Source organism: Mytilus trossulus, chromosome 10 (assembly GCF_036588685.1).
Source record: "Mytilus trossulus isolate FHL-02 chromosome 10, PNRI_Mtr1.1.1.hap1, whole genome shotgun sequence".
In the NCBI taxonomy this organism is placed as follows: Eukaryota; Metazoa; Mollusca; class Bivalvia; order Mytilida; family Mytilidae; genus Mytilus; species Mytilus trossulus.
The window spans coordinates 2283458-2308464 of record NC_086382.1 but is presented as its reverse complement, the minus strand read 5'-3'; the positions used below and the strand labels follow the sequence as shown (position 1 = coordinate 2308464).

General features: G+C 31.3%; 1 protein-coding gene and 1 long non-coding RNA gene across 3 annotated transcripts; both read left to right on the top strand.

Annotated features, from left to right (window-relative positions):
• Positions 1-10276: 10276 nt before the first annotated feature.
• On the top strand, positions 10277-14879 carry LOC134686229 (uncharacterized). 2 transcript variants are annotated; one of them, XR_010101566.1, is made up of 3 exons: positions 10277-10341; positions 14085-14152; positions 14754-14879. It is a non-coding gene; the product is annotated as an uncharacterized LOC134686229 (long non-coding RNA). The 2 variants fall into 2 exon arrangements; XR_010101567.1 differs by having other exon boundaries at positions 10282-10329.
• Positions 14880-17413: 2534 nt separating this feature from the next.
• Positions 17414-22779, top strand: LOC134686519 (uncharacterized). Its single transcript, XM_063546186.1, has 9 exons — positions 17414-18516; positions 18853-18975; positions 19466-19597; positions 19939-20073; positions 20421-20543; positions 21034-21165; positions 21508-21642; positions 22311-22460; positions 22753-22779. Exons 1-9 carry the CDS (start codon positions 18472-18474, stop codon positions 22777-22779), a joined length of 1002 nt encoding a protein of 333 aa, XP_063402256.1. The 5' UTR covers positions 17414-18471.
• The last annotated feature ends 2228 nt before the right edge of the window (positions 22780-25007 follow it).

The window sequence follows — 25007 nt, the reverse complement described above, 5'->3', positions numbered from 1 at the left end:
ATATGCGTTGTATCAAGTTATCTTTTGCAAAGGTTAAATTTTTTTTTTTAATCGATTGCTAATTGATATTCAATGTTTGACATAAAAAAGCCGAAACTGCCAAATTTTTTCAGTAATATTCCTGTCTGAAGGCGCACGACTGATTGGTTTTATAATGATATTAAATGAACGTGTTGTGTTGTACGTTCTAGTTAATTATTATATCACATTTTTATAACACACACAGTAACAATTTTACTGCACCAGATGATCGTTTCGACAGTGAAGATCGATGCAAATATATTTCGGAAATCTAGAACATAAACCAAATATTGAAGAGCTGATTACTCAAAAGGACCAAACACGGACATGGAATCATAGTCTTTTGAAATGTCTGTCTTTAAATTATAGCTATTATATACTGACACTTGTAACTGATTTATCAAAAATATTTTTCCTTTTGGTTTCGTTTTTGTAAACTTTAAAGAATTACACGTATTTTTTCCTGATATCCAGTGAACTGGATTTGCCCATAAAAAAACTGAATAAACTGAAGTTACTGAGTGAAATGAAGTGTTCATACACAAAATAATAAATATATAGTTAATCTACAAAAAGTAAGATTAAATAAACATTTCCTAATTTAATATGCTAATCATAGTAATTGAACAGACCAATTTCTTTATGAATTACAAATACAAAAATAAGGTAAGATGTAAATACATGAACGCAATAATTTAATCAAAATAAAACTACTTCTATTTCAAATCATTCTTTCTTTTTCTAAGTGATGATTTATTTATAGATCTGTTTACATGGCTACAAATCAGGAAAACAAACACTGCATTACACTTTGTAGTCAGTTTCCTGAAATACATTCAACAAATGATTCTATATATAAATGCATATTGCATATTTCTTTTTTTTAATATTTTTTGTGCTGCGCAGTAAATACCAAATCAATTGTTCAATATCAATTTTAAATAACATGTAAGTACTTTTAAAATATTCACAATATTTACCGTAAACAATTTAACATATTATAAGTTTTTCAGGATTTGATGACTTTTGATGTTGACAACAATTTGATCATAAAATGTTATGCAAGTTTTACCACAACCTTTTCCTTTTTCATTTTCATTTGTGCAATTTTAACGAATGCTATTCAGGTTTTTTTTACCATGATTTAAATATTACTTTTACCGTTTATTTTTTTGTGTGTGACATCTCTTTTATCTGGCTCTGTATTTATACACTCAATCATTGTGTTGTTATGCTATGGCGATTTTGTTACGCAGCGTATAAGCGATATTTTTTTTATCATTGTCATAAAGTGGGAGTTTTGGTATGCGATAAAACCAGGTTCTGCACTGATAAAATGATGTCATCAATGCACCCAAACAATATACCTACTAAACGTCTATTATGAAACATTCAATTATCTTACATTTTTGTCCTATAATGATATATGTGAAGCATTTTTCAAGGAATTTCATTTTATACTTTTAAGTATTTCATATACGAACAAATAATATTGTCATATATAAGTATTGATAACAAAACCAAAAGATGCTGTATGTATGTGCCTGTCCAAAGTCAGGAGCCTGTAATTCAGTGGTTGTCATTTGTTTATGTGTTACATTTTTGTTTTCGTTCATATTTTGTACATAATAAGGCCGTTAGTTTTCGTGTTTTACATTGTTTCACATTGTTACATCGTTGCCTTTTAACAATGTTTAACGCTAACTATCCGGTATGGGCTTTGGTCATTGTTGAAGGCCGTACAGTTATCTATAGTTGCTAATTTCTGTGTCAGTTAGTCTCTTGTCGAGAGTTGTTTCATCGGCACTCATACCACATCTTCTTTGAATAAATGAAAATAAAAAGGATTAAGAAAATCATACATTGTATTATGCTTTCGTTTCTGTAATTAAACAATATATTTATATCCGATTGTAAATGAATATAAAAAAATTGAAACGAAGAATTTGCATAACATATTCGGCAAATTTCTATTTTTGAAACACTGCTTAGTGATTCATTTTATGAAATGAATATGATGTGCACTATTTACCTTTGAATAACGATGCTGTTCAGAATTAATATTACAAAAAAGTAGCTGCACTGAAAAAGTTGTATATAACTATGACATAACTAAAAAAGTATATTTTTAAAATTATTTGGACCTATATATAGGATTACTATCTATTATATGTACAAATGTGTAATTGTTTTTTGGAAATTCTTCTTCTTTTGGTTTCGTTTTTATAAATTGTAAACAAAATAGACGTATGTCGTCTATATATATCTTAAACTTATTTGACCGACAAATTAAGTTGGGGAGCGATATGGAACAACAGAAAAGACAATGTTCAAATAATAAATTTATTTCCGTATTTTCTGTTTTACGTCCTAGTAGATCAGATCAATTTTAAATTGCATTGCAAGCACAACATGAATAAAGATTAAATATTCGTTAAAAAGTAGCTAATTTAAAATAGAATACCCTTCTTTTTTTAAATTCTTTTGTCTTTTAAAACGAATATTGAGACATTTGTTTCTATTTCTCCGCTTAACCTTTATGAAAAGGAAGTAAGATTAAACCAATGAAATTCAGTTAAAGTCAATAACAATGCAGATATAGTATATGAGGTAATATTGGCTTGTACGCAGTATATGCAAAAGCTATTTTATATTATAACCGTAAGTAAAAATATAAGTACTTATAATACAATCACAATATATACTATAGCTATAATATCATTTGTTTTAAATGTATGTGATGTCTTTTGATGAATTTTGATGTTTAGGACAATTCTACAGAGAAAAAAATATGCCAGTTATATCCTTATGTTAACATATGTATGTCTACAATTTTAACAAGGATATTTGATACCTTATATATATGTTTAATTTGCGAATGCTAATAATTTGAATACATGTATTGTCTTATTCAAATGAATATTCATTTGTTTATGTTTTCTGGGTAATATCCAAACTTCATTTTAATCCATACTTTTAGAAAGAATATCACAGGAGATTAATCAAAATTAAAAATACAGTTGACCTATTTATAATATGCAATCAATCAATCAAAAAACGTTATTGGGCATTTCATGTTTAAACTGTCTGACCACTAATTAAAAAGCCGTGTCTGTTCAACCAAATATTGCAGTTTTCACAGCTTTCTAAATATTTTATCTTAAGTTAAAATTCATAGAAGGTATTTCCTGAATTGTAAATGTATCAGCTTTCTAAATCACCACTTCGTGAATTTTACGGACGCCATCATGAGTTGGTTGACCGTTATGGAATAACCGTTTCACATATGATATCGGATATGTTCCGTACGTCGTAACTACAATTCCCTTCCCTTTATTGAATGTGACCTACTGAATTGGACTATTTACCGGATTTGTAATCACATACGCAACTCGACGGGTGCCACATGTGGAGCAGGATTTGCTTACCCTTCCGGAGCAGCTTAGATCCCCATAGTTTTTGGTGGGGTTCGTGTTGTTTATTCTTTAGTTTTCTAGGTTGTGTCATGTGTACTATTGTTTGTCTGTTTGTCTTTTTCATGTTTAGCCATGGCGTTGTCAGTTTGCTTTCGATTGGTGAGGTTGATTGTCCCTCTGGTATCTTTCGTCCCTTCTTTCTAATCTTCAACATACCTTTAACAGATTCTCAGACAAAAACGGACCTTGAACAAAGGTACTAAAAAACAAAATCTTTAATTGGTATGCTATGGAGCGCATCAATTCTGAATTTTTAATACAAACTCATAGACAAGTGAATTTTGGCTCAAAATGGTATAAATATATTTCTCTTTCACCAAAAGATTCATTTCTGAAAATTTGTTGGAAGTTTAAGCAAACAATGACAGCAGAAGCACTTTTTTTTTGTGTGAGAGAAGGGCTTCTTTTCCATATGTTTTAAAATGATGGTCTGACATCTGAATAGACACCAGAGTGTTATGATCGTCTTCATTACTGAACACACGATCGGAATGTCACATTGCAATATTAATTCTTCTAGTTCATGCAATGATGTTTGAATCTACTAGATATATTGTTAATACTGCTTGATTATGCCTAGAACAAAATCTTTCGTAGGCTCGTGTTATAGAAAGGCAAAGGACATAGGTATCTATATATGATAAAAAAAAAAAACAAAACACCCAGTAAATTTCTACAATAGTTATCAAAGGTACCGAGATTATAATTTAGTACGCCAGACGTGCGTTTCGTCTACATAAGACTCATCAGTGACGCTCATATCAAAATATTTATAAAGCCAAAAAGGTACAAAGTTGAAGAACATTGAGGATCTAAAATTCCAAAAAGCTGTGCCAAATACAGCTAAGGAAATCTATGCGTGGAATAAGAAAATCCTTAGTTTTTCAAAAAATTTAAACTTTTGTTAACAGGAAATTTATAAAAAATGACAACATTATTGATATTCATGTCAACACCGAAGTGTTGACTACTGGGCTGGTGATACCCTCGGGGACGAAACGTCCACCAGCGCTTTTCTTGTTGTTTTTGTGTCTCAATTCTCTTTTATGTAGTATATATGCTATTCCTCATACGTGTTTCTCTATGTTTATACCATCCCTTGTACTGAAAACTATATATGGATGTCATAGGTTGCTTTATCACTTTTGTAGCATTTTTATCCAATCAACCAAAGAAAAATATCATTAGAAACAACTCATTTATGTGTAAATATTTTCAAAGAATGAAGGTGCATGTCCGTCAAGCAAAGTGGTCCGTGTTGCTTATTCTTTGGTTTTCTATATTTTGTTTGTTGTTTGTTTGTTACATGTAGTTTGTTAGTGTTTTTCTATTTAGCAAATTTAGCTATTTTCGACTTTAAAGTTTTATTGTCCCTTTGGTATCTTTTCGACACCCCTTGAACTATATAGTATAAAAAAATCTTGACATTATAGAGAGTAGAATGAACAATTGATCTAAAAATGTATGGTTATAAAAAAATAAATAAGTATACACTAAATCAAATTGAATGTTTTTTAGAAACAATACATGTATCAAAATGTAACATTTTCTTTAAAGCCTCGGTCACACCTTAACGGATAGGTCAAACGGATGCCTAACGGATAACTTTTTTTTCAATCCGTTCATGTTCGTTAGACGTCCGTTCTTATCCGTTATACGTCTGTTTTGTCCGGTGGACATTTTTTGACCATGTTCAAAACTTTGAACGTACGTCCATCGGATGAAATGTCCGTTGGACGTCCGGAAGGCGTCCGTTTTGTACGGTACTCATCCGTTTTGTTTCCGTTTTGTATCCGTTACGTGTCCGTTATACATCCGTTGGAGGTCTGGAAGATAAATTCACCAACGAACTTCTACCGGACGTTTAACGGATAAAACGAATGTTGAACGATACGGATCTGAAACGGATAAATGCAAATTGAAAATTTCGCGACAGAAAAGCCATTGGTATGTCAGATTTCTAAAGGTTCATGAATTCTTATTATTCATAATCGATCTTAGAGTAAAGACACGTCTTCACAATCAACCAGTTCTTTTTCAGGGCAGACACTGCCCTTTAGCGGCATTTTGAAGAACAAACCAAAAACCAGTTACACAGAAACATTTTGAATATTTATGCGATTTACATGTATTATTGATGTCGTCTTTAATTTCTCCGTATATCTTGTTCATCCGTTTTATCCGGTACGCTTCTGTTAGGTGTCCGTTTTTTGCGGTACTCGTCCATTGGATGAACGTTCGACATCCGTTCTGTCTGGTACGTTTCCGTTTCTAGTACGTTGCAGATCCGGTGTGTGTCCGTTATGCATTCATTACACGTCTGTTTTATTCGGTCAGTACATCAACGGACTCCCAACGGATAACAATTTTGTCAACGGACAACTTTTATTTTCATCCGCTATGCGTCTGTTCGTGCTATCCGGTAAAGTGTGACTGATACTTAATATTGAAATAAGATAATGATATAATTTATAATAGGGGCCGGCTCCATTTTAGTTTATAGACATTTGAAATATAACAGAGTTGGAATTGAACGTTTTCTTTTTCTTTTAAATATTCATATTCCAACGTTTTACACCAACTAGATTTTCAAAATTCTTTCTATTAGTATTTTAATAAATCACTTAAAACCACTTATAATGATAAACACACTTTTTTTTAACGCAAATTAAATATTTGATTAAATAAGAACATATCCCAACTTCTCATAAAAAAGTTATACTAGAACGGGGGTTTACGCTTATAAACATACATGACATATTTTCTTTATAACTATTTGACAATAGAGAAACGTTGGGTATGTTCTGGGACAGTTACTAGATTCAAGGTCATTTTCGACTGTTCACATTCCAATCGATCTATTTAGAGATTTGTATTTTCCATGTTTATTTATAATTTTTATTATAGATGGAATTTTAATAAAAATATATTTAACTTCGGGGTAGATCACGTTGAGATGCTAATAATGAAATACACTTTTGTTTTTTATCACAGAGATCACATATGTAATTGAATTGGAACATTTATTTCAATCTGTGCAATTAAGTTACTTACAGAAAATACAATGACAAAATTTCCACATGACATGACGATTTTTACGCTTCTAAAATTGCATGACATATTTTCTGTAGAACTATTTGATTATAAAAGAACCTATTTTAGTTCTAGAACTTATATACTTCTTATATTTGAACATGCTAAAAACGGTGACATATAGTTGTTAATTTCTGTGTCATTTTATCTATCATGGTATCTAAATCAAAATTAACAAATTAACAGGAAATGAAAGAATAAGGTTGATTAATTCATATCATAAATCCTATCTACATTTGGCGTATAAAATTATAATCCTGGTATTTTTGATAACTATTGGCATAGCCACGAGAAGACACGTTTATCATGATCTACAATCATATTCATGCCTTTACCAAGATTAAGAATAACAGTTCAAACTTTGAATGATTAAGACCTTTCTAAAAAGTAGTCACAAAAATACTGAACTCCGATGAAAATTCAAAACGGAATGTTCAAATCATCAAACGAATGGATAACAACTGTCATCTTCCTGACTTGGTACAGACATTTTCTTATGTAGACAGTGGTAGATTGAACCTGGTATAATAGCTAGCTTAACCTCTCACTTGTAAGACAGTTGTATCAAGTTCCATTATATTGACAACGATGCGTGTTCAAAACAAACAGATTTATTTAACCCCGCCACATTATTTATGTATGTGCCTGTCCCAAGTCAGGAGCCTGTAATTCAGTGGTTGTCGTTTGTTTTTGTGTTACATATTTGTTTTTCGTTCATTTTTTTTTTATTCAAGTAAGGCTGTTAGTTTTCTCGTTTAAATTGTTTTACATTGTCATAGCGGGGCCTTTTATAGCTTACTATGCGGTATGGGCTTTGATCATTGTTGAAGACCGTACAGTTACCTATAGCTCGTAATATCTGTGTCATTTTGGTATCTTGCAGACAGTGGTCTCATTTGTAATCATAGCACATCTTCTTTTTTATATATACTTTTCTAAGTGATGATGCTAAAAATCAGGACAACAAACACTGTATTACATGTATATTGCATATGTCTTTCGTAAATATTTTGTTTGCTGAACTGTAAATACCAAATCAATTGTAGATGTTAACTTTAAATAACATATAATTTCTTATAAAATGATTGTAATATTTATATTATATTACATATTATAGGTTTTTCAATATTTGATGACTTTTGATGTTGACAAAAATTTTACCATGAAATATTATGCCAGTTTAACCGTAACCTTTGCATATGCATATGTGCAATTTCAACGAATGCTATCCAGATTTTTTTATCATGATTTAAAAATCTATATATACTGTCTATATTTTTATTAAGGCAACATAAAATTCAATTAATCCAAATTTGGCTGCGTTTTTCATACGTATTTACAAACTTATGTTAATCCCTTTCCACTCTGCAAATGCTGCCTTGTAGCGGAATCAGACTGCTCTTCTTCGAAATCTTCAAGAGTTTTAATTAAGTGCAAAAAATATGGCTCTCTCTTAACACGGGTCAGCCATTAATCATCCCCTTCATCATAGTTACCTCAAGACCATACTCGCAAATGGTGTCAAGGAAGAGCCGAATGTCAGTACCTGAAATTTTCCTCCCATTGTGGGGGTGGGGGATCGAACCAGAAACCTTTGTTTTTATCTTATAGTTCGTTTCTATGTAATTTGTATTGATAAAACATTCACTTATCTGATAATAAAATCAACGGTACCAATTTTGTTGCACCAGATGCGCATTTCGACAAAACATGTCTCTTCAGTGATGCTCGTGGCCAAAATATTTGAAATCCAAAGCTTATATAAAAGATGAAGAGCTAGAATCCAAAAGGTCCAAAACGTATTGTCAAATTCGTGAAAGGAATCAGAGCTTTGCATGAGGGAGATACATTCCTTAATTTATAATAATTTATAAAATTTTGTAACAGCAAATTTTAATAACACAATAAATCCGTATTTTCATGCCAGTACCGAAGTACTGGCTACTGGGCTGGTGATACCCTCGGGGACTAATAGTCCACCAGCAGAGGCATCGACCCAGTGGTAATAATAAAATCAACGGTACCAATTTTGTTGCACCAGATGCGCATTTCGACAAAACATGTCTCTTCAGTGATGCTTGTGGCCAAAATATTTGAAATCCAAAGCTTATATAAAAGATGAAGAGCTAGATTCCAAAAGGTCCAAAAAGTATTCTCAAATTCGTGAAAAGAATCAGAGCTTTGCGTGAGGGAGATACATTCCTTAATATATAATAATTTATAAAATTTTGTAACAGCAAATTTTAATAACACAATAAATCCGTATTTTCATGCCAGTACCGAAGTACTGGCTACTGGGCCGGTGAAACCCTCGGGGACTAATAGTCCACCAGCAGAGGCATCGACCCAGTGGTAATAATAAAATCAACGGTACCAATTGTGTTGCACCAGATGCGCATTTCGACAAAACATGTCTCTTCAGTGATGCTCGTGGCCAAAATATTTGAAATCCAAAGCTTATATAAAAGATAAATCTAGAATCCAAAAGGTCCAAAAAGTATTGTCAAATTCGTGAAAGGAATCAGAGCTTTGCATGAGGGAGATACATTCCTTAATTTATAATAATTATAATGCATTAAACCATGAACCATGAAGTATTATTTAAGGAATCTCTTTTCATACTTTTAAGTATTTCATATACGAACAAATAATATTGTCATATGTACATGTAGATATTGATAAAAAATAAAAATATAAATAAATATTACAAAAGTTAAAAAAATATCATACATTATGCTTTCTTTTGTATAATAAAACAATATATTTATATTCGATTGTAAATGAATTGAAAAGTTGTATATGCATAACATATTCAGCAACTTCTATTTTGAAAGGACAACACAGAAAAGTGATTCATGATATGAAATGAATGTAATGTGATGCACCTTTTTACTTTGAATGACGATGCTCATATAATATTATAAAAAAAGTACATGTAGCTGCACTGAAAAAGTTGTAGATAACTATTTTGCAATTAACAAGTATATATCTAAACTGATTTTGAAATATATAAAGTATTATCAACCAACTTACTACAATATGTATACAAATGTCAATGTTTTATGAAAGGAAAATTTCGACAACTGGTCATTATGAACGGAGAAATTACCACAGCCAGTCATTATGAAATCTCAGTAATTACTTACGAAATCACACCCGTGCATAACGAAATCATGGCCATGCATTATGAACAGATAAAACGGGACATCGATTAAATGAGACTTTTCGAGTACGACTTTCGATTATTATCACTGTTTCATTTCCGTTAATCAATCATAAGAACGCAGACAACACAAAGAGTAGGAATAGTTATACTGTCTGATTTATTCTTCCCAGCTACTTTACATTTGATAGATGAAATGAATTGTAATAGCATAAAGATAAGTACTTCGATGAGAAATCAGAAATTTCAGTTGACAATGTTGACCAAAAATCCAATGGAATGCGAAAAGTTTCCTGTATTTTCCTAGCGTTAAGATTCGTACTATTTGTTCACTCGAAAAAATAAATCGTTTGATAACAGTATTTTGAACTGGCCTTTTCTGTATTGATCCTGTTATAGATTCGTGGTTAGCTGTATTAAGTTTGTAATTGATTTTTGGAAATGATTCTCATTTTGGTTTCGGTTTTGTATATAATACCAATGCAATTCAGTTAAAATCAATAATAATGCAAATATAGTATATGAGGTAATCTGGCTTGTACGCAGTATATGCAAAAGTCATTTCACATTATTACCGTAAGTAAAAATGTAAGTACTTATAACACAATCAAAATGTATACTTTAACTATAATATTATTTGTTTTAAATGTATTTGATGACTTTGATGGTTTGATGTTTAAGACAATTTTACCCGAAGAAAATATGCCAGTTATACCCTTATGTTTACAAGGATATTTGATACCCTATAATTATATACTAGTCAACAAAAGAAACGATACACAAGTTTGAACTCAAGTTATAAATATAACAAATAAACTGTTAATTTTTTTTCGAAATGATTGAGAACAAATACAATTTACAGATTTGTCAGCAATCAATCGTTGAAAAGCGTTTTCATTTTTAAATTCAATGTTGAATAGACATAGGACTTTTATTTAAGTCTATATTACTGAATAAACGATCGGAATGTCACATTGCAATACTAGTTAACAATTTTACTAGTTCATGAATACGGTTTTATTACGCTAGACATATTGTTAATGCTGATTGATAATGCCTTGGACACAGATCTTTTCTAGGCTACTGTAATAAAAAAAAAAGGATTTTGGGTATCAATCCATGACCCAAAAAAACAGCAAATGAATACAAAATAGTCAAAAAAACAATAAAAAAAATGCGCTTTTATTGTTGTTTTCGTGTCTTCATTATTTATCATGTAGTATATATTTGTTTTTTGATTTTGCCATGTGATTATGGACTTTCCAAATTGATTTTCCTCTGAGTTTTTTAAGGAGTATTTTTGTGATTTTACTTTTTTCTATTCCTCATACGTGTTCTCTATGTTTACACCATCCATTTAATTAAGTTGCAAATTCGTCTGTCAAAGTGGTCCTCAGATGGATTTATATATAATTTTTTAATCCTTTTTGTGATATAGTTCTTCTACTGTTTAACTTCTCATACTTTGACTTTCCTGCATTCGCCTTATAGCGTTCCTGGCGAGGGTAAATACAAAAAAGTGCATCGAACTTTGTTTGGAATTTTGTAAGTTTCTTCTGCTAGTTAAGCTTATAAGATACCAACAGTGTTTTATGTGCTTCTTGTTGCTCAGTCTTTGTTTTTTTCTATATGGTGTTTGTTATTTGTCTGTTTGTCTGTTTGTGTTTATTTAAGCCATGTGGCGTTGTCAGTTTATTTGAGATTTTTTAGTTTGAATGTCCCTTTTGTATCTTTCGCCTCCCCTTTGACTTTTTAATATAAGAACCTTTCGACATTATAAAGATTAGAACGAAAAATTTATCTTCGGAATGTCGGTTGTTTAAAAAATAAGTACACACTGAGAAAACATAACCAATGATAAAAAGGTATTTACATTCTCTTTCAATATTGAAATTAGATAATGATATAATTTACAATAGGAGTCAGCGGTGGTCAATAAGCAAACAAGATATACCAAAGTTAAAATTGGACGTTTTATTTTTCTTTAGTATTTATTTTCCAAAGTTTTGCACGCACTAGTATTTCAAGATTCTTTCTATTATATTATCTGTACTTTGTGCTGAAAAATAGCTTATGTTTTGTATGGCATTCATCTGAGCAAATCCTTCCTGACTACCCCTATTAATTGACATTTGTTTTAGATATTTTCCCTGTCATGTCAGATTTGGAATAAACAACAAAGATATTGCAAATTGAATCCCTAAAATGGTGGTGGTGGTGGTGGTAGGGGGGGGGGGTGTGATAAAATCGACAAATAACATATAAAAGTACATTATCATCCAATTAAAAAAGAGCTACATGAAAAATGAAAGTATACACTTTAATCGAATTCGAATAACTGATTACTATGGTAACATTTAATTTTGAGTATGTCTTAGTTACGGGATTCAATGTAGTTTAGACTATACACATTTCAATCGATCTATTAACAGATTTAGAATTTTCCATGTTTAATTATAGTTTTAAGCATTGTAGGAATGGTTATTTATAACAATTTGACTTCCAAATAAATCACATGAAACCACTTATAATGATACACATCTTTTTTAAACACGTATTTTCTTTATACATGTTATAGCTATTTCACAAGAAAGAAACGTTTGGTATGTCCTAGTTAAAAATTCAAGGTCATTTCGACTAATCACATTCCAATCGATCTATTAAAAGATTTAGATTTTCCATGTTTATTTATAATTTTCATTATTGTAGGAATATTAAAATTTATTTATATCAATTTACTTCCAGGTAGATCACATTGAGACGTTCATAAAGATTCACATTTTTTTTTGTCATGGATTACATAATTATGTAATTAAATTGAAACATATATTTCCATCAGTGCAATTTAGTTAAAATTGTATGAATATAAAAAAGAAGATGTGGTATGATTGCTAATGAGACAACTCTTCACAAGAGACCAAAATGACACAGAAACTAACATCTATAAGTCACTGTACGGCCTTCAACAACGAGAAAAGCCTATACCACATAGTCAGCTATAAAAGGCCCGGAACAGACAATGTACAACAATTCAAATGTGATAACTAACGGCTTAATTTGTGTATAAAAAATTAACGAAAAACAAATATTTAACACATAAACAAACAAAAACACTGAATTACAGGCTCTTGACTTGTGACAGGCACATACATACAGAATGTGGCGGGGTTAAACATGTCAGCGGGATCCCAACCCTCCCCCTAGCCTGGGACAGTGGTATAACAGTACAACATAACAAGGAAAATATTTACGGAAAATGGAAAACTGACAAATGAACTTTTGCTTTCGTTTCTTAGTAGTTCAAAATAGAAGTTACTATTTATATAAAAAAAGTCATGTCATATATCATTTTAGTTTAAACTTTTCCTCATTCGCTTAAATACGTTGAAAGTTAAGGTAACGTAATTTAGGCTTACATATCTTAATAAGATATACACGACATTTTGGTCCGTATATTCTGTAATTGATTTAATTTTAATGTGTTGCACAACAAAAATATTAAACTAATGGTCATAACTTACTATTTGCTTGCAATACTGTTGTTAGTAATTAATCATAGTTTAAAAGTTAAATGACAAAAAGGAGGCCGGATTCATCGACATGATGAGAATCTCGTACTGTGTTTGCTAAACCATTCAGGCAAATCTGAATTTAGTGAAGAAGATTATTGAGAAGAAACACGGTATACTCACCAATCAACCGTTTGTTAAATACCAAAAAACAACAATGGTTTCTACCAATACTACTCTTTTTTCATGTTTACATTACATTATCGTGATTGAAAAAGAAGACATACCATTTTGGGGAACAGAAACCACAATAAAAGGCGAAAAAAATAAAATGATACACTGCAATGAAAAGACTAACAAGAAACCAAAAACTGGGATTTACGTCACGTCAATGCAAACATATACTCCCTGATTCCCTGCACTCTTTGTGGATGTCACTTATTTCAATTCGCTTATTTGTGGCTTACTAACAGGTAAATCGTGATGAGACAGTACCGTACACATTCTAATTATTCTTACACTGATATACATGTAAACAATATATTACCCCGGGTACATCCCTGAAGCGTTTAAAATATAAAAAAGAAGATGTGGTATGATTGCCAATGAGACAACTATCCACAAAAGACCAAAATGACACAGAACAGTATAAGACATAGATCATTAATCATGATAATAGAATAAGTAGACATCTCTCTCACAAGCAAAAAACCCCTAACTGTAAAAATATAAGGGCATACACTACAGGCACGGGGACACATTCTACTGAATCCACAAGGCGACAATTAGCATATTATAATATCTGGTTGAATTATTATACAGTTGAAGAATAAAGAAGAAAAATGGAAAACACTATTGATAACCATTTCAACGAGGCTGTTGGTGATAATGTAAGCAAATAAACACGAATTATTCAGTTACAACATTAAGACAACATCTATTAATGATTGATTAATAGTTTCTGGTAGCTCAACGTATTTCATATATTTCTAACGACACCTTTTTACAGCAGAAAAAAACCAATAAGTAGGCCATGTAATCGGGGCTTTCCGTGACGAAGGTTGGGGAAATTTGGACCATCACTTGAAAATGAGAGTATATTTGAATAGGGACATACATTTTGCATTTTTACAGGCCATATACTTTCTTTTAGTTGTTGCAATGGTTGTCAACATGCTGATAGCCTTGCATTCTATTTACAACATGCATCTGTTTAAACTATTCATTATGAATGATCGTGTTTGCGTACTTTTATATCCCGCACAACGAAACTCATGCAAAACTTATACTACGGTTTTAATGTCGGTTAGACGCAAATCAAAGTGACCACATTTTATTATCCAGTCACCTATGGGGTGCATTTATGAATGAAATGGAACGAATTAGTAATAAAAAAACATTATAAGATTTAAATTAATAGTTTACTCACCAACTTCATAATAGTTAACATTTGTAAAGCAAAAACGTATCTAATGCATTTGTTCAAAATAGGATCCTCTCTCCAACACCTCAACGGAATTTGCATTATCAAAAAGTGAGACAGTACCAACAGGTAGTTGTGTTATTAACCAATTTGTGGGAGAGAAATATTTTGGATGGCTATTTAAGAGTTGGAATATTCTGGTAAGTAAATGTAAAAAAAGATCCAAAATAGAATTAGGAGATAACTGTATTGTATTTTAAGCTAGGCCTTCGTAAAACGTAGATTTAAATGTCGCAAGTTGAGTTTACTCATCGACGCAGCACGGCGATAGGTTAGCGGATATTTGTGACAGTAAAATCAAGTTTTACGAAGGCCAAAGTCTAACTACAATACAGTTATCTCCATTATAATGCCACATATTAAAATAAATTTCATTTGATCAATATTTTGGCTTAAAAATGCAATAAATGAAAAAGTCCGCGAAACTGTTGCATCGTCTTTAGCATCTAAACAATTTGACGTCATATGTATTCTCTGGATGTCAAACATGTATACTTAACGTATTTTTACTTTTCGTACGCTTCAGAATGATTTTAATATAGACAAAAAGAAGACTTGAGGCTCAAAATGTAACTATCTTGTTTATATTTTTTAGAAATTACATACCCCAAAAAAAAATCGGAATTCAAAATGGTGGCTTTCTTAATTACGGTCTGGTAGAATGTGGAATCTAACACCTCAAATTTTTTGTCAACGTCCAAAGAAAATTATCGTTTCAAACTACACCATAGACTTTCAATAGAAATTGTAAGAAGATAGCTTTAAAACATGCTTTCAGATAAGAAAAGCAAACCAAATTAAGCCACCGGACTTGTTTTTTGGCTACATATTAAAATAGATATTATAGTGTTATTGCATGAATATTGGGGAATATTGTTCCGAGTACTTTCTATTATAAAATACTTTCTATAAGTTAATACCCCATATGTGACAGAGTTGAATAATTGAATAAATAAAAAAAATGTGCATTTCTTTTTAAAATGTAGCCAAAATATTTGTGTCAAATATGATTAAACACATTATTTTCTATATCAACATGAAAAGTCTTACACATGAATTTCAAACTATTATCAACATTTGCACTTTCATTTAAGAAATAGACCAATTGTTACTGCTACTTCAAAATCCAAGATGGAGATAGACACCCTTGCCGCCTTAAGATTCCGAGAATCTATTTAATTCTGACGAGTACAATGTTTACAGAAAATATATATTTTTTTTTCTTACAGATGTTTTTAGTGACCGAAATCTGACCGATGAAAATGCAAAAATGTTGTGTAACTCCTAGTTTACCTTTAAACTATCTAAAACAGTACACAAGGGGTGTCATAAGATATGATTGTAATTTTATGTTCTTACACAAGATTATGAATAAAGTCTATACAAAAAAATCATCTGGTTCCCATATCGCATATGCTGTAATGTACCGGGAACCCGTATTCCAATGTTAACGGCAACACCTTTCTATGGAACAACAAATTCCAACACCATGTAACTTGGGGAAAACAACACAATAAACTATAATAAACTATTGAATATTGATGTGTTGAAGCATAAGTAATAATAAAGAGTTTGTGGATTATTCAAAGGGAGAAAATCATAAAAGTACATATTTTTAAAAACATTCAGTTTCTGGTCCGTTACAAATATAAATATAACTCCTTTTGTTCTAGTAATTGGAATATTCAATTAAACCATGAAATAGCAAAAATGACCTGTGTAGACCTATAATCCCAAAATTATAGCTATACTCAAGCTATAGCAGTCTGTCAAATTCCGAAGGCCAAATGATGCTTGTAATTAAAATAAGTTGACCACGTAATTCGCGAGGACACAATCCTGACAAAGGGCTCTGGAGACAAGAAATTGCCAAACCAAATAAAGATATAAGAGTAAATCTTAAACAGATATTTTTTCCAAGTGTAATCATTATTTTTAGTGTACCCGAAATAAAAATAAGTTTATAAAGGAGTTTGGAAAGAAAAAGCAAAATAATAAATGAAATCAACCTTGCCCCGTTCTTTGTATAATGAAAACATGTTAAGCTGCGCATTTTACATCTATATGTTATATGTATATTACACACGTACTGACAACTAGCACAGCTCAATACTAAAGCTTTTACAGTTTGTTCAAATCAGAGGAGATTTGATCCCTTGAACCCTGAGGACATAAAGGGCCCTGATGACAAGAATTTGCCACAAGTAAAAGATGGAAGAGTATATCTTAAACCGATCCAGTTTTCTCCAAACACCTTCTTTATATGTTTTCTAATCGAAAAAAAGTTCATAATAGAATATTGCAAAAAAGCAGAGTAGTTAACTAAATCAACACTACCCTTTTCTTTATAATGATAACCCAGACAAAGGTGTAAGAGTATATCTTAGAAATATGCAATTTTGCTAAACGTAATCACTATTTGTTGTCTGACAAAAAAGGTTTGGAATAGAATTTGGAAACAAAGCAAAATCGTAGATCAAATCAACACTACCTTTTTTTGTATAATGAAAACATTTTAGAAACAATGAAACCTGAGCGTTTTACATCTATATGTTATATATATTTTACAAACATACCAACAAATAGCACAACTCAATACTCAAGCTAAAACTGTCTAGTTCCGAAGGACGAATAATGCTTGTCATAAAAACAATTCAAATACTATCATGGTATGATAACAACATTTGTATTTCTTTTTTAAGCGTCGAAGAGGTCATGAGACAGACGATAAGAATCATGGATGCAGTGCTTTTATGAAACAGAAGAAAGTTGATCCCGTTTTCATTGAAGCCATGAAAGGCTCTGGTGATACGAATTTGCCACAAGCATTAAAAGATGTAAAAGTATATCTTAGACGCATTCATTTTGTTTGAGCCGCTATCAATGTTTGTTGTCTAATCGAAATAAAAAATAAGTTTATAATAGAATTTGGAAACAAAGCAAAATCAATAATCAAATTAACCTTGCCCTTTTCTTCGTATAATGAAAACATGATAGGCACACTATTTTCCTGAGCATTTTACATCTTATGTATTTTACAAACGTACTGACCAATAGCACAGCTTAATACTGTAGCTAAAACAGTTTGTCTAGTTCCGACGGACGAATAACGCTTGTCATAAAAATCAATTCAAAAACCCTGCATGGTATGGTTACAAATTTTTATTACTTTTCTAAGATTGAAAAATATGGTACGACACACGACATGAACCTTGGATGCAGTGGTTCTACGATCGAGCAGAAAGTTTTTCCAGGGTCTGGTTACAAGAACTTGCCACTCTCAGTGGAAGATTTGAGTGTAAATCTTTAACATCTACTTTTTTCCAAGCGCAATCTTTATATAATGTCCAACCTAAATAAAAACAAGTTGTAAATAGACTTTGGAATCAGAGAAAAACAGTAAATAAAATCAACCTTTCCCGTTTTGCTTATAATGAAAACATGATAAGCACACAATATACCCGAGCATTTTACATATTTATCTTATCTTAATTTTTCAAACATACTGACAATTAACACAGCTTAATACTAAAGCTATGGCAGTTTGTCAAGTTGCGATTGACAAATGATGCTTGTAAAGAAATCAATTCAAATATATGCATGCTATGGTAACAACATTTTTTTTCTTTGTTTGAGATTGTACAAGATCGTGAGACAGATGACGAGAACCTTGGATGTCGTAGCTTGACGAACCACAAGAATGATCAACCCGGTAATCTTAACGACATGTGGGTCTCTGGTGGCAAGAACATGCCACAACCAGTGAAAGATGTAAGAATATATTTTAAACAGATCCACTTTTACACAATTGCCATCTGTATCTGTTGTTTTACCGAATGGTTTTTTAGTTCATAGTAGAATTTGGAACCACAGCAAAATGGAAAATCAATTTAACCATACCCTTTTCTTTGTATAATGAAAACTTGTTATAGACACTATATACTTGTGCATTTTACATCTATATGTTATAAGTATTCTATAAACATTCAGACATTTAGCATAGCTCAATACTTAAGCTATTATTCCGAAGGATGAATGATGATTGTAATAAATTATTATTTCTTATACCAGCATGTTATGGTAACAATATTGTTTTACTTTTTAAAGATTGGACAAGATCATGAGACAGACGATGAGAACCCTGGATGCAGTGGTTTGACGAACTCTAGGAAAGTTGAACCTTTTTACCTTGAAGACACGAAGGGCTCTGATGACAAGAATTTGCCACAAGTAAAAAATGTAAGAGTATATCTTAAAGAGATCAACTTATCTCCATGCGCTATCATTATATGTTTTATAACCGAAATAAAAATTAGTTTAAAAAAGCAAACTTGTAAATCCAAACAACCCTTAGGCTTCCCTTTTCCTGATATAATACAAACCCAGTCAAAGATGAAAGAGTATATCTTAGAAGTATCGAATTTTTCCAAGTGCGTTTATTAATTGTTGTGTAACAAGAAAAAGTTTTAAATAGAATTTGGAAACAAATAATATGGTATATCAAATCAACACTTCCCTTTTCTATGTATAATAAAAACATGTTTAGCACAATTTTAACCTGATGCATTTATATCTATATGTTACAAAAATACGGACAAAAAACACAGCTCTATACTCAAGCTAAAACAGTTTGTAATTCTCAAATACGAATGATACTTGAAATAAAAAACAATTTAAATACCAGTATGTTATGGAAACAACATTATATTACTTTTTTAAGAGTGGACAAGATCATGAAAAAGACGACGAGAACCTTGGATACAGTGGTTTTACAAATCAGAGGAGAGTTGATCCCGCGAACCCCGAGGATATGAAGGGCTCTGGTGACAAGAATTTTCCACAAGTGAATGATGTAAGAGTATACCTTTAACCGATCAAATTTTCCTCAAGCGCCATCATTATCTGCTGTCCAACCGAAATAAAAACAAGTTCTTAATATAATTTTGAATCCATGAAAAACAGTAAATGAAATCAACCTTACCTTTTTTTTTATAATGAAAACATGAAAAACACACTATATACCCGAGCATTTTACATCTATATCTTATTTGTATTTTAAAAAGATACTGACAATTAGCACAGCTCAATAATAAAGCTATAGCAGTTTGTCAAGTTCCGATTGACGAATGATGCTGTAAAGAAATCATTTTAAATATGTGCATGTTATGGTAACATTGTATTACTTTGTTTGAGATTGTACAAGATCGTGAGACAGATGACGAGAACCTTGGATTTCGTAGCTTGACGAACCACAAGAATGATCAACCCGGTAATCTTAACGACATGAGGGGCTCTGGTGGCAAGAACATGCCACAACCAGTGAAAGATGTAAGAATATATTTTAAACAGATCCACTTTTACACAATTGCCATCTGTATCTGTTGTTTTACCGAATGGTTTTTTAGTTCATAGTAGAATTTGGAACCACAGCAAAATGGAAAATCAATTTAACCATACCCTTTTCCTTGTATAATGAAAACGTGTTATAGACACTATATACTTGTGCATTTTACATCTATATGTTATAAGTATTTTATAAACATTCAGACATTTAGCATAGCTCAATACTTAAGCTATTACAGTTTGTCTAGATCCGAAGGATGAATGATGATTGTAATAAAATATAATTCTAATACCAGCATGTTATGGTAACAATATTGTTTTACTTTTTAAAGATTGGACAAGATCATGAGACAGACGATGAGAACCCTGGATGCAGTGGTTTGACGAACCCTAGGAAAGTTGAACCTTTTTACCTTGAAGACACGAAGGGCTCTGATGACAAGAATTTGCCACAAGTAAAAAATGTAAGAGTATATCTTAAACAGATCAACTTATCTCCATGCGCTATCATAATATGTTTTATAACCGAAATAAAAATTAGTTTAAAAAAGCAAACTTGTAAATCCAAACAACCCTTAGGCTTCCCTTTTCCTGATATAATACAAACCCAGTCAAAGATGAAAGAGTATATCTTAGAAGTATCGAATTTTTCCAAGTGCATTTATTATTTGTTGTGTAACAAGAAAAAGTTTTAAATAGAATTTGGAAACAAATAATATGGTATATCAAATCAACACTTCCCTTTTCTATGTATAATAAAAACATGTTTAGCACAATTTTAACCTGATGCATTTATATCTATATGTTACAAAAATACTGACAAAAAACACAGCTCTATACTCAAGCTAAAACAGTTTGTAATTCTCAAATACGAATGATACTTGAAATAAAAAACAATTTAAATACCAGTATGTTATGGTAACAACATTATATTACTTTTTTAAGAGTGGACAAGATCATGAAAAAGACGACGAGAACCTTGGATACAGTGGTTTTACAAATCAGAGGAGAGTTGAACCCGCGAACCCCGAGGATATGAAGGGCTCTGGTGACAAGAATTTTCCACAAGTGAATGATGTAAGAGTATACCTTTAACCGATCAAATTTTCCTCAAGCGCCATCCTTATCTGCTGTCCAACCGAAATAAAAAACAAGTTCTTAATATAATTTTGAATCCATGAAAAACAGTAAATGAAATCAACCTTACCTTTTTTTTTATAATGAAAACATGAAAAACACACTATATACCCGAGCACTTTACATCTATATCTTATTTGTATTTTACAAAGATACTGACAATTAGCACAGCTCAATATTAAAGCTATAGCAGTTTGTCAAGTTCCGATTGACGAATGATGCTGTAAAGAAATCATTTTAAATATGTGCATGTTATGGTAACATTGTATTACTTTGTTTAAGATTGGACAAGATCGTGAGACAGACGACGAAAACCTTGGATGTCGTAGCTTGACGAACCACAAGAATGATGATCCCGGTAATCTTAAGGACGTGAAGGGCTCTGGTGACAAGAACATGCCACAACCAGTGAAATATGTAAGAATATGTTTTAAACAGATCCACTTTTTCTCAATTGCCATCAGTATCTGGTGTTTTACAGATGTTTGATTTTAGTTTATAATAGAATTTGGAAACACGGCAAAATGGTAAATTCAATTCACAAATTCAAATAAGCGCCATCTGTATCTGTTGTCTAACCGAAATAAAAATTAAATAAGAACTTGGAAACACATCAGAATAGAAAATCTAATCAACCCCGCCCTTTTCTTTGTTTGATGAAAATTTGTTAATCACAATATAAAGCAGAATATTTTATATCTAGATGTATTTAACAAATATACTGATAAATAGCACATCCTTTACTTTAGATCATATAACCATTAAAACTTATAATTTTCTTTAGAGAAGATTATTTGACCAACCTTTCGCATCCCGACCAAATATGGTTCATCGAGGGAAACGATTGCATTTTAGCAAGAGTTTACTACTGTAATTGACACATAAAACAATCCTTGTTTCTATTAACTACAAATTGGTAAATGTGTTTACATTTCAAAGTAGAAAATGAGAACACATATTACTTATTGTACTGTACCCGATTAAAACTTTTCGTTTATGTTAAAAATACATTTTAAGTGGTAGATGTCTTTTTGTTGCAATGTTTACATTAACTCCTAATGTTGTTTTTAAATTTTTTTTTCCAGACCTTCGAAAGCAGAGCCGGATACAAAAGCAAAGAAGTTAAAAATGATCAAAATCTTTGTAGTTCTATGAACACCTCTGAAGATAGGCAAATGCAGATTGATTGGCAAGAGGGAATATATAATCCAATAAGGATTGGGAACACAATACCGGTACGATACTTTAATAGTGAAAAAAACAGAAATCTGTATGTCAAATTAAATGTAACTTGTGTCTTCCAAGGGATTAAATAAAATCGTAGTTTAAACTGGCCAAATACAAAACAGTATAAGGACCAAATCGATAATACGATTTGATACATTCTCAATTGCTCAAGGTTGTAACTTCATAAATAAATTGCGTTTGGTTAATCTATGACTTTGTTTTCACACTGAATAACACATTCTTCGCTTCATTTACACGTGAGTCCACATTTGGTGTTATCAAAAATATTTTATATTACAGGTTCCTGAAGATATGTGTGATCCATAGATTCCTCCATACAGTATTTAAATGTATTTTGGAGGTTTCAGCTACAAGCTCATCAATGATTAGGGAAGGGAAAAGATGTCATGTGGCATATAATCAAGTTTTGCATATTTAAGTTCATATTTCATTAATTAAAATAGTTTTAAGAAAAATATTGGTTTCTTTTTATAAATTCATGATATGCGAATCCTAGGATCGTAAAATGTAAAATTTAAAGAAACAATACATGTTTTAGTACACGAAAATACGTAACGGTTTATAATATTTCCTGAGTTTACTTGAAAATAATATTGAGATGTTTTATTCAACAAGTTTAAAGAGCCGAATATTGAGTAATAATAATAAAAAAAAAAACAATAAAAGAACTGATTTTATAAACAAATCGAATTATCACGACAGTCAGAATGTTCACAAAAATACTGAACACCTAGTCAAAAAGGAAAGTCCATTATCAAAAAGCAAAATCAAAAGTTCTAAGACATCAAACAAATCGATAACAACTGTCATATTCCTGACTTGGTACAGACATTTTCTTATGTTATATACAGTGATGAAAAAGATAAACCATGTCAGACCACATGTACATGTTTTTACTCATAAATGAACAAAAGAACCTTATCAAAAGATTAATTATTGACGGCATTTTGTATATACAGCTGTTCGTAAAAATAGCTAAACATCATTTGCAGTATATTTTTTTTTATCAAATCGTCTGTGTGGCTTTCCACTGAAAGTATCCTAGAAATCCCTTCTTGTTTATCTCATGTCTGAATTCATGATATATTTGAGGTTTGGATCTTTTATATTGTGAAAATGTGACTATTTAGGTTTTCACGACCAAACTTTTCCTATTGGTACACACTATTGGTGTATGTTCTTCCAGTATATCAAAGTTTAAAAGTGAACTATTTTTGCAATACTTGGAAGATCTGACAAGTCCTCTATCAAGTTAAATTTAGTCTTTTAATACAGTTTCATATATATCCACTGCCAGTGATCATTAATTACATTAAAAATTAGACATATCGTCTGCATTCATAAAAAATCTATGCAGTCTATTAACAAGATATAGCAACAAACGTTAATAGTTATCAAAAGTACCAGGATTATAATTTTAAACGCCAGACGCGCGTTTCGTCTACATACATTTGTAAGACTCATCAGTGACGCTCAGATCAAAATAGTTAAAAGGCCAAATAAATACGAAGTTGAAGAGCATTGAGGATCAAAAATTCCAAAAAGTTGTGCCAAATTCGGCTAAGGTAATCTAATCCTGGGGTAAGAAAATCCTTAGTTTTTCGAAAAATTCAAAGTTTTGAAAACAGAAAATTTATAAAAATGACCATATAATTGATATTCATGTCAACACCAAAGTGCTGACTACTGGGCTGGTGATACCCTCGGGGACGAAACGTCCACCAGCAGTGGCATCGACCCAGTGGTGTAAATAGTTATCAAAAGTACCAGGATTATAATTTTAAACGCCAGACGCGCGTTTCGTCTACATAAGACTCATTAGTGACGCTCAGATCAATATAGTTAAAAGGCCAAATAAATACGAAGTTGAAGAGCATTGAGGATCAAAAATTCCAAAAAGTTGTGCCAAATACGGCTAAGGTAATCTAATCCTGGGGTAGGAAAACCCTTAGTTTTTCGAAAAATTCAAAGTTTTGAAAACAGAAAATTTATAAAAATGACCATATAATTGATATTCATGTCAACACCAAAGTGCTGACTACTGGGCTGGTGATAACCACCATATTACACACCCCTGACTTGAGACAGGCACATACACAATAAGGTGGGATTGAACACAAAAATTGCGACAAACAATCCCTTCACAATGATCAGTGGTGTGACAGCAAATAATAGTATTAGCAACAAATGGAAACCTCTCAATAATTGGCTTCTGATTTCTCCCCGGCTCATATATAGTGTGCTGTTGTATGTTTGCAAGCGCTTAACCCTATTTTAACCCGAGATAATATTAACATCAATACACTTTACTTGTGATATCCGACAAAGTGAAGTCTGTAAATTGTAGATATTGAAATGCCGAGTATCATACGTCTTAATTTTTTTTTTTATCTTTATCAGGTTTTTGTTGAAATCGGTGTAGTTATGTTTTCAAAATAAGATTTGTTGAGAGCCAAAACAAAGATTTGTAAGCAGAATTCACTTTTTGGTAAAAGATGTCGTCGATTTTTCAACTTATTAATGAAAGTTTAGAG

Coding starts and splice junctions, on each gene's coding strand:
- LOC134686519 (XM_063546186.1), top strand. CDS start 18,472: ATGTGGGTCTCTGGTGGCAAGAACATGCCACAACCAGTGAAAGAT. Junction 20,074..20,420: donor TGCCACAACCAGTGAAAGAT/GTAAGAATATAT, acceptor TACTTTTTAAAG/ATTGGACAAGATCATGAGAC. Junction 21,643..22,310: donor TGCCACAACCAGTGAAATAT/GTAAGAATATGT, acceptor TTTTTTTTCCAG/ACCTTCGAAAGCAGAGCCGG.